Source organism: Protopterus annectens, chromosome 13.part0, assembly GCF_019279795.1.
Source record: "Protopterus annectens isolate FY-2018-M chromosome 13.part0, PAN1.0, whole genome shotgun sequence".
NCBI lineage: Eukaryota > Metazoa > Chordata > Ceratodontiformes > Protopteridae > Protopterus > Protopterus annectens.
The window spans coordinates 734,594,337-734,607,951 of record NC_056747.1 but is presented as its reverse complement, the minus strand read 5'-3'; the positions used below and the strand labels follow the sequence as shown (position 1 = coordinate 734,607,951).

Sequence of the window (13,615 nt, the reverse complement as noted above, 5' to 3'; positions counted from 1 at the left end):
TTTTTGAGACGGTCTGCGTAGGGCATCTATTTGAGGCCAGTAATCCTCTTTGTGAGGTATTTCTGTGCCTTTCCAGTTGTTGTAGATGTCTTGTGAGGTACATACCAAAAGGAGCGTTTTACTCTACAATGGGTCTAATGAGTGATGAGTAGAGGGGAACAATGACCTCTTTTTTTCTGGATGAGAAATCTTTTGTGATGAGGTGAGCCACGTAGAAGGATTTCTTGACCACTGTGGCGATGTGATTATCAAAGGAGAGACTACTGTCCACCTGTGTCCCAAGGTCTCATCACATTTTCGGCGTTAAGTAGACTACCAGCTATGTGGTAGTTCATGGGTACAGAGTTTTTACCAAAGGGGATGACAATACACTTTTTGGCATTGAGCGTCAGGCCATGGCTTTGACACCAGGCATCTGTCTCAGTGAGGCCCTTTTGTAGTATGTCCACATCATTAGGAGTTTTGATTATGGCTCCTAGTTTGCAGTCATCTGCAAACTTTGTTAGCCAAAGACCTTCTGTGTTAGCCTGTCCTTCAGAGAAGTAGATACCAAACAGGAGAGGACCCAGGACGGAACCCTGTGGTACTCCACTTGTCAGTGGTCTGAAGTCGGATTTGGAGTCTGCTACTTTCAGTGTGGGTTCTGTCTGTGAGCCAGTGGCAACCCATCTTGTGACATAGGGATTTATACCTAGTTTAGTGAGCTTATCTATAATTCCAGAGTGGGGGGTGGTGTCGAAAGCCTTGGCGAGATCTAGATAAGCTGCGTGAACCACCTTACCCTCATCTATGGCTTTGGCGACTGCTTCAAAGAAGTCAATCAGGTTTAGGAGACATGATCTGCCTTTTACAAATCCGAACTGGGTAGGGTCCAGAGTTTGGAGATTACCAATGTCTTTGTTTATGAGTTCCATGATGATACGTTCCATGGCCTTGCAGACCAGGCTCGTCAGGCTAATGGGGCGGTAGTTCCCGGGGTCCGTCTTCGCTCCCCCTTGATAACCGTCGCGGTGTGCCATTCAGTGGGCACAAAGCCTGAGGTGAGGCTATGACTGAACATGGCACTTACGTAGGGTGCCAGTTCATTCTGTAGTTCATGTGGAACGCAGCCTGGGATATTGTCAGGTCCCATGGATGCTGTGTTCTTGGCTTTGGAGAGTGTATTTTTTACCTGTGCAGCCATGATTACAGGATTACAGGAACTTTGCATTCTTCCGGTAAAGAGATGGGCCCTCGAGGGGGGTAAAGTTAGCACTGAACCTATCTCCCAGTCTAACATGACCAATATGTCTTATTATGGAAATGATGTAATTGGTTCTAGAACACAATTACATCTTTTATGAGGGAGAATATTTTAGACAAACTCGAGGCATAGCTATGGGAGCAGCCTGTGCCCCCATCTACGCCAATTTGGTTATGTTAGACTGGGAAACATCACATGTTTTCCACAGTGAGTTTATGACGCATATTAAATACTACTCCCGATATTTGGATGATACATATATCCTATGGGATGGGACTTCCACTTTATTACAAGAATTTTTGATTTATATTAACCAAAGAAGTAATTTTGTTAAATTTACTTCATCTAATCATTCGGAGGGTATTCCTTATTTAGACACATATGTATCCAAAGGAGATAGTGGTTTTAACTCTAGACTGTATAGGAAAAGCACGTTCTCCAACAGCTATCTTGAATTTACTAGTAACCACCCTAGAAATAAATTTTCTAACATTTATAAAGGACAGCTTATACGTGCTATAAGAATGACCTCTCAGTATTCTGAGATGTTGGAAGAAGTGGCGTTTATCACTTCTTTATTTAAGGATAGAGGATACAACACTAATATGATGTCTAGGGTGAGTGAAACGTGATAAAAGAATGGGGTAATAAATACACTCCCCTATTAGGTTATAACTATAATCATACAGGTATTATTGAAAGTAATCAGGACAAACCTTTTGAAGCTGACACTACTTTTGGTAGAGTTTGTGTTTTGGAATTTGGCCCACATATGGATAAAGTTAAGAAAATTATGATTAATAATTGGAACATAATTTTGGTTGACCAGGATATTGCCAACATCCTTGGGAATCGTCGCAGGTTTGTTTACAAAATAGGACGTAATATTAAAAGCTACCTTGAGAGAGGTTATTTTTATAATGTTCCAAATTACACACACACTAAAAAATGTGGATGTTGCAAACAATGTCATGCTATCCTTCAGGAAGACAATATTATGCTGGAAAATGTTAACAGGACGATTAGTAGGTTTCAACATGGTAACTGTAATACAATGATGGTCATTTATTTAGCTAAATGTATGTTCTGTTCAGGATTTTATATTGGAACGACAGAAAGGAGGTTCAAAGCACGTATTTATGCACATATGTATAGCATTAGAACTAAAGACGATAAGAATGCCCTAAAAAATAATGCCCTAAAAAATAAAAAATAGGGTGACAGTCATTATTTTAAATTTGTTATATTGGACAGTGTTCCGATTGACCCTAAAGGTGGCGATCGTAAAGGAACACTGTCATATAAAGAAATATGGTGGTAATTGTTCACTGATGCCTCCACACCACCAGGAATTAATGATGCTATTACAATTAAACCTCTCTATGGCTTAAACTTAATATGGTATTTGTTATAATAGATCTTTTATACTTGATTTTATTATTTTATATAATATTTACACTCGGAATATATGTATGTTTACTTAATAATTATGATTTTTAGTAAAGCAGTGAAATATTTTAATATTTGACGAAGAATTTTTTAACATGGTTCCTTTAATTGTAGTGCGTTTTTTGGCGCCAAATAGGTTATTTAAATGGTAACATTCTTACTGTTTGTGTTCTGAGGAAGCTTGCATTTTAGCAAGTGAAAGCGCTTAACCATTATTATGTTGTGTTAATAAATTGGTGGATTTTATCTTCTTGTGGAAAATTGGTCCGTTTTTGCTGTGATTTTAGTGGAATTGACGTCCCAAGACACAGAGGTTATTAGCGTTCTGCATTCAGTGCTTCATTTACATTTTTTAGACAAAGGGAAGACTCAGACTGTACTGACTGAAAGCCTTTAAATAAGTATTTGGCAAAATCCAGCCAATTCTCTTTGTCTGTATTACCTGAAGGGGACACAGAAGAAGAAAAATGCCTACATTTCCGCTTCCTTTTCTTTGAGTTCCCAACAGAAAAAAGACTACCATGAAGTAAGGTCCTTCCCCTGGGAATCAAACTCTTCAGCTCAACCTCACAAAGGAAGAACAGCAGTAGAGTGTAGCAGGAATTTATCATTCACTTTCAAGATTGAACAGCTATCAGGATCTGCACCTTTAAATGGCCTTTCTACAAGTACTACTATTAATGAGAGTTACTCCTACTACTAATAAACTAATGGGACCTTATACCCTTTATCATTTATTTCCTGAATCTGTCTGTCAAAAGACATAAGTAAAGCCGCAGTTCTTAGCTTTTTTGACTACAGTCTGATATTATCTTAGTGTAAAAGCAGTCTCTCAAGACAAGCACACATCATTACAGTCACCATGATCCTGTTTTAGGTCTACTTTATCAATAACTACATCAATATAATAATACTGATAAGAAGCAAGTATACAACATTAATGCTGTTTTATAAATGAAGAGACTGTGTTTTTGGTACCAGATACTGTATCAATAAAAAGAACATAAAAACTTTATGACAAATGAAAAACTAAACCAAGTTCTCCAAACAAGTCTCCAATCAGCATTCTGCTCTAATACAAGCTTTTTTATGACAGGCATATTTCAGCCCGTTAATGTCTTTCCTTTGTATAAGTGAAGATACCATGTACATGGAAGATGGGATCCAAACACTGGGAAGGGTAAAAAAAGACAGTTTTGGATGTTAACAGTATTCAACGTCGGCCAAAATGACTGCTTTTAACTGGATTTCTGTCCTCAGCAGAATATTGACAAAAATAATTGAATAAGGTAGGAGCAGAATTGGGGAAATAATAGAAAACATATATACATTTAGTTATGCAAACAGTGCTAATAGACAAGATACTATCAATCAAATTGCTGACAGACTAAGCATAACAAATAAAATAAGGTGCAGATATCAGAAGTTCCCACTACTGACAGCTGACAAGGTGTACAGTGTTCTTTGCTTCCGGATGTTAAGGTGCATGTAATTGCCATGGAGTAGAAGACAGAGCTGCACTGAAAAGCTTCCACCTTTTACAAGGACTACTTTTTCATCTGGTCCCTGTTTGACAGCAGTGGTCTAGTACATGAAGCCCCTTAAAGAAACTAGTTTTGAATCATAAATACTGACTTGAAATGTGTCCTTTATTGCTCACTGCAAATCTCCAGCATGTTTCGTCACTTTGTCAGTTGCAGTAAACCAAAGAAAAAGATCCTTTGCTTGTGAAAAATGATCTTGGCGCAGCTTTGCAGACTTCCGTTCCCTCTGGCAATCTTCCTGTTAAATTTGCATTGTTGATTATAGGTGTTTTGGTCCATGCTGAATTTGACATTTCATCACCTCAGAGCTGATTCCTCAAGTAATGCTGCAAAAAAAAAGCAGTACTGAAATTCAAATAAGTCCTGGGAGCACCAGTTAATATATAAAACTGGCTTCTTAGGTGGACATGCTGAAAGTTTTGTCCTTCAATGGAATATACAGTCATATGGTAAATGAGACAGAGTGTACGAGAAAAATGCAAAAGTAGAGATGTGCGAGATACTCACCACAAATAACAGACACTTTTTCTTTTTTATGATATCAGTTTATCTTCAAGATATTCTTAACTGGATGGGTCTTTGGGTGAGTAATAGTTAGGTAATCAGATTTCATTGTTATTTTTTTCACCAAAATCCTGCATTCAGGGATCTCCATGTGCCTGACTAATATACGCCATTAGGTGGTGTTCTAGATACTTATCTCACTTTTTCCCCACTACCCACCCAATTAACTCTCAAATGATTACCAAGCTACCACTTCCAAATCAAGAAATTGCAGCAAAGCTTTAATATCATATTATTAAACATCAAACAAGCTATGTAAAAATATATAATTTTTCTCAACATACAAGAAACTCTCAAAGCTTCTGCTAAATTAAGGTCATTCAGTTGCAGCTTTATCACTGGAGGGCTTCTGATAGGTAACTAATATAGCAAGTACATGTCTATTATATATAACTACAAGGACCCTACATGGCTGGAGTGAATCCCATGAAGTACCACCAGGGTGGAAGGAATCAGAGGATTTTCCTAGGCTAGAGATCAGATGGCTGAGTCGTACATAATAAACTTTCCAAAGGTTGTTCACTTTCCCAAATTGAGGAAAGACAACAGTACTTTATGAAGGTGTGTGCAATGTTTGAGACTGCATCTGCCACTATTTTCTGAATCAGAATGTAACAAAATATTAGCTAGACTTAAGCATTATAAAACATGCAATAGGTGAATGTGATTTAATCTGCAATATCTGCATTTTTCAGTAATATGAAAAGATGTGAGAACTTTTGAACAAATAATTTTAATATGTAGAAAAATATGAAATGTGTAGCTGCCTTTTGCTGTGAAATATGGCAACTAAACACTGGATGTGACATGTATAGCAGACATGTGAAATAGAAAATGTAATTATTCTGTCATGTTATTACAAGATCAACTACTCCTATGCCAGGAAGGTAAAGGCAGTAAAAGAGCAGTTAAAGAGGGGATAACTAGTCAAGGCTAAGAAAACAAACTCATTAGAAGGTAACTGTGACACTCTGCTTAACTGCATCTGTGTTTTTTATATAGGAAAGCTATAAGCAGAAAAATCAGAAGAGAAAAAGAGTCAGATAAGAGAACAGCTGTTCTGGCCTTGTAGTGTACAGACCTGTGAGTTTGTTTTTGTACTTATTTCTCTGTCAGTTGTGTGTTCTCGAAAATCAGCCATTGTAGCTTATGTCTCAGTAATTCTTTTAGTTAAGAAATAGCCAATGAAAAGTTTAGCTGCAACCAGATGTTTTCCTTTCCTGTAATCTGTTCAAAGTAATTATTTTTTGCTTTGTCTGTCCAAATGTATATTTCTTTGTATATATAAAACTGTTAATTCCACTTCTTAGCTCAATCTTTTTTTAAGTAAAGTATATTTTTATTTATTCACATTCAAAAAACCTATGGCTAGTCATCCATTTACTTATTTATTAATTGATAAAAGGGTATATGGCTAAATGGTAGCAAGCTGCTTGTACCCACATCTAATTGGGCAAATTGTTATTTACACACTATTATCTGTGTTTAAAATTACATGGCTTTTTAACAAGAATGAAACAGTAACTAGGATGTCCCTGGGTAGGTAATCTGGGGTGGTGGTAGTTTACTACCTTAGACCAGGTTAGAAGGTTGCAGTGTTGAAGAATATTACCAGCTTTCCATGTAAATTAGTGTGTGTGTGTGTGTGTGTGTGTGTGTGTGTGTGTGTGTGTGTGTGTGTGTGTGTGTGTGTGTGTGTGTGTGTATATAAAGTGGTGAATGTAGCAATTTATTCAAAGTATAGTTATTGTTGTCAAGTGAGCACTACAAGGACCTGAAATCCAGAAAGAGTGGTAGGAAATGGGTCTGTTGAGGTAGGCCAAGGACAGTACTCAGTGGAGTATTCTGTGTGTTGATTGTGTAGGCCAATAACCAGTGTAACATTGTATATTTCCTGCATGGTATTCAGGCCAAGCTAAGCTTAGTGTACTTAGTGACTCATATTTGTGTGCTGTGATGACCTACCACTGGACCAGTAATCAAGGAGCCTCAATCCTCACCACTGGCACCTGTGGGGAATGTTCACTGGAAGGATAACAGGTCCACAGACAGTATTTCTAGAAGCAGCACTCTGCATCAAGTGCAATTTCCCTCAATAGTACACAGAGATCACAGTCAGTCCAGGGCTGTTTTTTTTCTCTCTTTCTCCCAATCACCAGTAAGACTCCCCAATGGCACAGCTATAGAATTGAGTCTTTAGCCAGGGTTCCAAGCCAAGTCCTCCAACACTATCTGTCCAACCGGTGGTTTGTCTCTGCCCAAGTAGCTGACAAACACACTCTCTGAGATTTGATTTGTATACACACACACACACACACACACACACACACACACACACACACCTGGGAAAGGTTGACACAGGTTTACTAGCTATGCCCCCTTTTGCCCAGACTATGAGGTAGCTACCACTGCCACCAGAACCACTCCACTGCTAATTTAAGGCCCTTATGAAAGGGTGTCCAATTTACTGAGTGAAATTAATATTAATACAAATGGTAGTTTGACCAAGAGCAAGTCTATTAGGAGTGGCCAACACAGTGTCACCAAATAAATATGCAAGTACCCTCAAAACTTAAGTATCTCTACAAATATCAGCCACAATGCAAAGTTTAAATATATTTGATAATAAATAATAAAAGAACAAGACAATATTGACTATATATTCACAGTGACATCAGAGTTCAAAACCAGAGGAAATATTTTAAATAACTTTACAGGACAGGCTCAGACAAATAAAGAAAAACAGTATCTAAGCTAAGCTTCACTATATGCATGACTGTATCTAAGACAGTTACTATACCCTAATAATTTACTTAATAGAGCAAGGCAGATGATGTGGTGAGTGGTCCTTCTTGTTGTCAGACCCAAGACAGAATACAGAATGCTGTGTCTCACTAAGAAACTTCCCAAAATAATATCTAAAATATTACTTCTGGCATAGCTTGCAAAATGACATCATTTCTTGTCATCTGACTTCTAGTTCTCATACAAAATCCCCATTGTTGGAAGCTGGCAGGACATGGCACTTACCTATAAAAATACACACACAAGGGCTTTTGCTTAGATCTTTGGCAGGTGCTAGAAGTCATAAACAAGTGCATTCCTCCACACTTCTAGACTAGTAATTAGTTCACCCCAAAGACAATACAGAAAGCTTCCTAGTACACACTTTGTGTGTCTGGTTGTATTGAAACCTGTTAGACAGCATGTTAATGGCCTAGCCTGTAAAGTGATTTAATTTCAGATATTTTTCTAAAGTTTGCTGGCCTGAGATTAATCCGCCAGTTTCCTCTGTTAAAACATATACATTCAGTTACAACAGTGCATGTACATTTCTATTCTCTTCAGTAAGGCACATTGTGCATACATTTCAAATGCACTCCGCAAATACCTTTTCAGCATAAACATGTGTACAAATCAGTTTGATATACACATGACATACAGTTCTAATACATTTGTAACACCAGCATCTTGTATGAATCAGTTTGATATTCACAAATTGCATATAATTATTTACAAAATTCCAGATAGCTGTGCTAGCAGTACCTGTCGCCTCACAGTTAGACGTTGCCCGTTCAATTCTCAGTTAGAGCGTCTTCTGTGTGGCGACATGCTGAATGGGCGTTCCTTCGTTGAAGGTTGTGCGTTAGGCCCGGCAAGCCAGCACGTAAAACTCTACTGCCAATCATTAGCGGACCGGAGTTCTGCTGTGGCGACCCCTAACCGGGAAAAGCCGAAAGACACAAACAGTATCAGTGGTATGACTCCAGAGACCATATTCCTACTGGCCGTCTGATTTTAGAAAATGTATGTGTAGGTAGTGGACTGGATCCAAGGAACACAGCAATGCTGTTTTAGTGGTTGGCATTGGAGGGATTTAAACTCACATCGGTCTGTCACCTGACAGGGACCTGCAGTGTATGCCAGGGGCCAAGTGGCCACAACACAAATGTCTGTAATACAGACATTTTTGATATTCTGCAAATAGATCTTGAGCTGACTGTACATGTTCATGAGGAGAAGGGATGTCTCGGTCTCCTAGTTTTTGTTGCCACAAAGAAAACCACCTTTAAAAGAAAGCTTAGGCTTATCCTGAATGACATCATGTCATTGGAAAGAACAGATATGTTCCCCCGCACATGAAGACATGAAAATATGAGATGTGATTTGTAGTAGCAGTGACGGCTACCATTAACATTTTTTTCTATCAATTCTGGACAGGTGAAAGGCAAGCTGGTGTACCATGATGTTCAAGTTCTGTGTTGGGAAGTAGATTAATTAGTGTGTAAGAAATACAGTACTTCCTTTACTGTGGCACTGATAATATAACTCCTCTTGTATTGAGAACTTCTAACAATTGTTTGGAGGCCACATCCCTCTATTCCCCAATGCTTCTATTTGTTTCTCTCCTTCTCACAGCATGCAAAGCCAAGGAGAAAGGAGTGAACAGAACAGAGGACTGCAACTGTCTGTGAAACCAAGGTATTTTTTTCTTGATGCACCTAACTACATCCACCAGTTGAATGTGTACTATGCTTAGATTATAAGATTACAGATTTTCAAACAAATGCTCAGGTGGACTGCTGAAGCCCTTTATTGGCATGCAGATGCCCCCCCCCCCACCAAGTCCCTCTGTGTATACAGCTGCACTTTTGTGTCTTCTACCAGAAGATGGTCTTGCATAGGGACTAAATTGGGTCTATATCAGTCCGGCGAAACGGCTGACAATCAAACACCAGATGTTCGAACTGTGAAGTTCGAACACTAATTATCGTGAAGCCATGGAACACTGAATTCTTTCTCAGGGAAATAATTTGGTGGGCCATTTCTGTGGCTTCACGATCATCAGGACTGTGGTGTGAAGTTACAGGTCGGGTTCAGGTAAGTGTGCGATTGTGCGGACGTTAAGGTTAGGGAGCGGGTTAGGTGAGTTTGGGCACAGGTGAGGTGGGTGTGCGACAGTGACAGACTAAGGTTAGGGCGGGATAGGTGAGTTAGGGTTAGGGCGCAGGTCAGGTGAGTGCGCGATAGTGATGGACCTTAGGGTTAGGGTTAAGGAAGGGGATAGATAGTAGTGTATGTACAGTTGAGTGTAGGGTTAGATGTAGGATTTTAAGTGTTTGTGTGTGGATTGCTGTTTTTTGGTGTGCTTGTGTTGTGTGTGTGTTTCTTGGAACAGCGATTTTTTTCCCTGGGAAAAAAATCACTGTTCTAAGACTTCGATGTTTTTGTACTTCATGGTTAGAAGTTCGAACATATGGTGTTCGAACTTCAGCCGTTTCAGTGAACTGATATAGACCCGACTAAATCAGCTCTGCTATCCCAAGCTGGGAGAGTCAGAAACAGCTGCTCACTCCTCTTCCTCCCGAGTCAAATCCCCTATTTTTATTTTAGGTCTGCTACTGATACATACATCATCCGGAGTGCAGTCAGGGCCAGAAGGCCAAAACCTATGCACCAAAGTTGGATAAATACTGAGGACTTCTGCTTGTCCTTCATGACAAACAATGGTGAGCTTCTTCCCCCTATCCCCCATTCCCTTCTGTAACAAAATTTAGTATTCCAGTTTTGGATGCCATCTGTATTTTTTTTTGCACCTTTATCTACTTCTAATGTTGTCAACCATCAGTCCCCTCATTCTTTTGCAGTAGTAAGGGTCATCTGGGAGGTACCATAATTTGGACAGCTATTTTTTTCTCCTTATCCTGAGTTGTCCTTCATGACAGATAATTGTGAGCTTCCCTCCTTCCCCAGATAAGGACTGCAATTGTCTGTCTGTGAAACCACGGTATTTTTTGTTGATGGACCTAACTCCATAGTCCTGTTAAATGTCTACTATGTTTAGCTTATACAAGTGTATATTTTCAAACAAATGCTCAGGTGGAGTGCTAAAGCTCGTTTTGGCATGCAAATGCCCCCCAAGTCCCTCTGTGTATACAGCTGCACTTTTGTACATGGTCTTGCATAGGACTAAATCAGCTCTGGTATCCCAAGCTGGATGAGTCAGAAACAGCTGCTCACTCCTCTTCCTCCCGAGTCAGATCTCCTATTTTTATTTTAGGTCTACTACTGAAACCTACATCATCCGGGTTGCAGTCAGGGCCAGAAAGCCAAAACCTATGAACCAAAGTTGGATAAATATTGAGGACTTCTGCTTGTCCTTCATGACAAACAATGGTGAGCTTCTTCCCCCTATCCCCCATTCCCTTCTGTAACACAATTTAGTATTCCAGTTTTGGATGCCATCGATATTTTTTTTGCACCTTTATCTACTTCCAATGTTGTCAAACATCAGTCCCCTCACAGCCAACTGTACCATTCATTCCTTTGCAGTAGTAAGGGTCATCTGGGAGGTACCATAATTTAGACAGCTATTTTTTTCTCCTCATCCTGAGCTGTCCTTCATGACAGATAATCGTGAGCTTCCCCCGTTCCCCAACCAAGGACTGCAACTGCCTGTCTGTGAAACCAAGGTATTTTTTCTTGATGCACCTAACTCCTTTGTCCTGTTAAATGTCTACTATGTTTAGCTTATACGAGTGCACATTTTCAAACAAATGCTCAGGTGGAGTGCTAAAGCTCTTTTTGGCATGCAAATGCCCACCCCCTCCAGTCCCTATGTGTATACAGCTGCACTTATAGGCCTTCTTTGGGACTCAGTCAACTCTGTTATCCCAAGGTGGGTGATTCAGAAACAACTGCTCCCTCCCCAGCCAAATCCACTATTTTTTTTAAGTCGACTGCTGAAACATACATCATCTGGGGTGCAGAGTTGGATCAATATTGAGGACATCTGCTTGTCCTTCATGCCAGACAATGGTGAACTTGTCAGAGCTGGCTGCACTCACTAAAGCCAAGAACATGGCCTCAGTGGACCTTGATAACATTTCAGGATGCCTTCTGAATAGTCTAAAGTAAGACTTATCAGGACCCCAGAGTCATTATTTAACTATAGCCTTAAAACAGACTTTGTACTGCGATGGTCATCTCCCTTCATAAGGAAGGACCTTCAATAGAAACTGGAAACTACAGACCCATTGCTCTGACTACTCTTATTTGCAAAGTCATGGACAGAATTATCATGGAAATTATCAACAAGAACATAGGAGACCCCCAGACACTGTATACATCCCAATTTGGCTTTGTTAAAGGAAGGTTATGCTTACTGAATCTTGTGGACTTGTAAAAGTCACTAAGGCAATGGGTGAGGGGAAGATTGTGCATACTGCCTACCTCGATCTGGCTAAGGCATTTGATGCAATACCCCACTTTGGCATTGTCAACAAATTTACAGAACTAGGTATAAACCCTTTTATAACATGCTGGATAGCTAGCTTGCTCACTGATAGGACCCAGGAGGTTAGAATCAGTGAGGCCACCTCCACAAAGAGGCTGGTCACCAGTGGAGTCCTCCAGGGCTCTGTGCTAGGCCCACTCCTCTTTGGCATCCACTTCTTAGATGTCAAACTCAATGTCAAAGGCCTCTGGCTAACCAAGTTCAGTGAAGACCACAAACTGGGAGCAGTCACTGAATTCCCCCAAGACAAGAACACCCTTCATGAAGGTCTAATACAGCCAAACATTTGGGTGCAAAAGTCATGGCTTAAAACTCAATACCAAGAAATGCATTTTAGTACCTTTTGGGAAGTCTGTCACCCTAGGTAACAATGATATTGGCAAAAAATCCTTAAAAGTTGATTCACTAGTCAGGGATCTGGGAACTCTTGTAGACAGTAACCTAGCCTTCAATCAACATATGTCCTAAGTTGTAAGAAAATCATTTTATGTTGCTTAATGTATAAGCAAAGGCATGGTATCTAGATCCAGAGAGGTCATCATACCACTGTACTCAGCCCTCATCAGGCCTATCAGACTATAATATCCCCTTCAGTATGTACCTGATCAGACACATGCAGCAACTGCAACATCCACAAAGGTTCCTTACAAAAGGAATATAGGGAGTAAACACAATGTCCTCCACCGATCGCCTCAAAGCCCCATCTCCTTACTCAATATCATACAGACTTCTGATAGGTGATCTTTGCTTGGCATACAAGGCATCCCTGAACTCTGTTTTGATGAATGTTTTGCACATCCAAAAAAACAAACAGCATCAGAACTACTAGATTAAAAGAGCTAAATTTTGCTTGCAAAATAAATAGGACATATCGCACAGACAGATATGTTTCTCAGAGAATTTCCATTCTCTGGAACAGGCTCCCATCCATGTGAAGCTGAGTTCATCTCTATCCCTATTTAAGCTCAACTTGGACCAATGGGTTGGTAATTGGAAATTTACCCCTGGTCTGGCTCTTATGTCTGTGATGGACAGAGGCAGTCAGTAAATCGGCCCCTATAAATCAAATATAAATCAAATTGGTGGATCACATTTGGGTTGCATGGCTAGGCTTTTAAGGGACCCTAGTTGTCGTTAGCCTAATATACACCTATGAACTTATTTGAATTCCAACTTTAGTGCATCATTGCATCCAAAGCACAGGAAAACTTTATAACCTTTATCTTTTTCTTTTCTATTTCCTCACTTGCATTTTGCTTATAATCATTTGCATTTCTGCCACTTCTGAAGAACTATGTTTTAAGAACGTATTCTGGGTTCTTTATTCAAACTTTAAGTAAAGAAATAAATGGAGATGAAAACTCCTGAAATGGGAGTTCTTTTGCACAACTGTGTTACAACAGGCACATTTGTTAATAAACTTCATTTGGGATAGCACCACTGAACACCGATAGTTCAAACATACATAAACAAATAGCATGTTTTCAGTTTAGAGGATTCTGTTTTCTTAGACCTTTT

The 13,615-nt window shown here is 39.6% G+C and overlaps 1 protein-coding gene across 1 annotated transcript in view; it reads right to left on the bottom strand.

Moving 5' to 3' along the window:
• Positions 1–3,405: 3,405 nt before the first annotated feature.
• Positions 3,406–13,615, bottom strand: part of NEK8 (NIMA related kinase 8) — an 806,012-nt gene continuing 795,802 nt past the window's right edge. Inside the window, exon 15 of the mRNA XM_044054419.1 lies at positions 3,406–4,562. Within this exon, the coding sequence (XP_043910354.1) occupies positions 4,534–4,562 (29 nt within the window). The 3' untranslated portion in view covers positions 3,406–4,533. The remainder of the gene's footprint in view (positions 4,563–13,615) is intronic.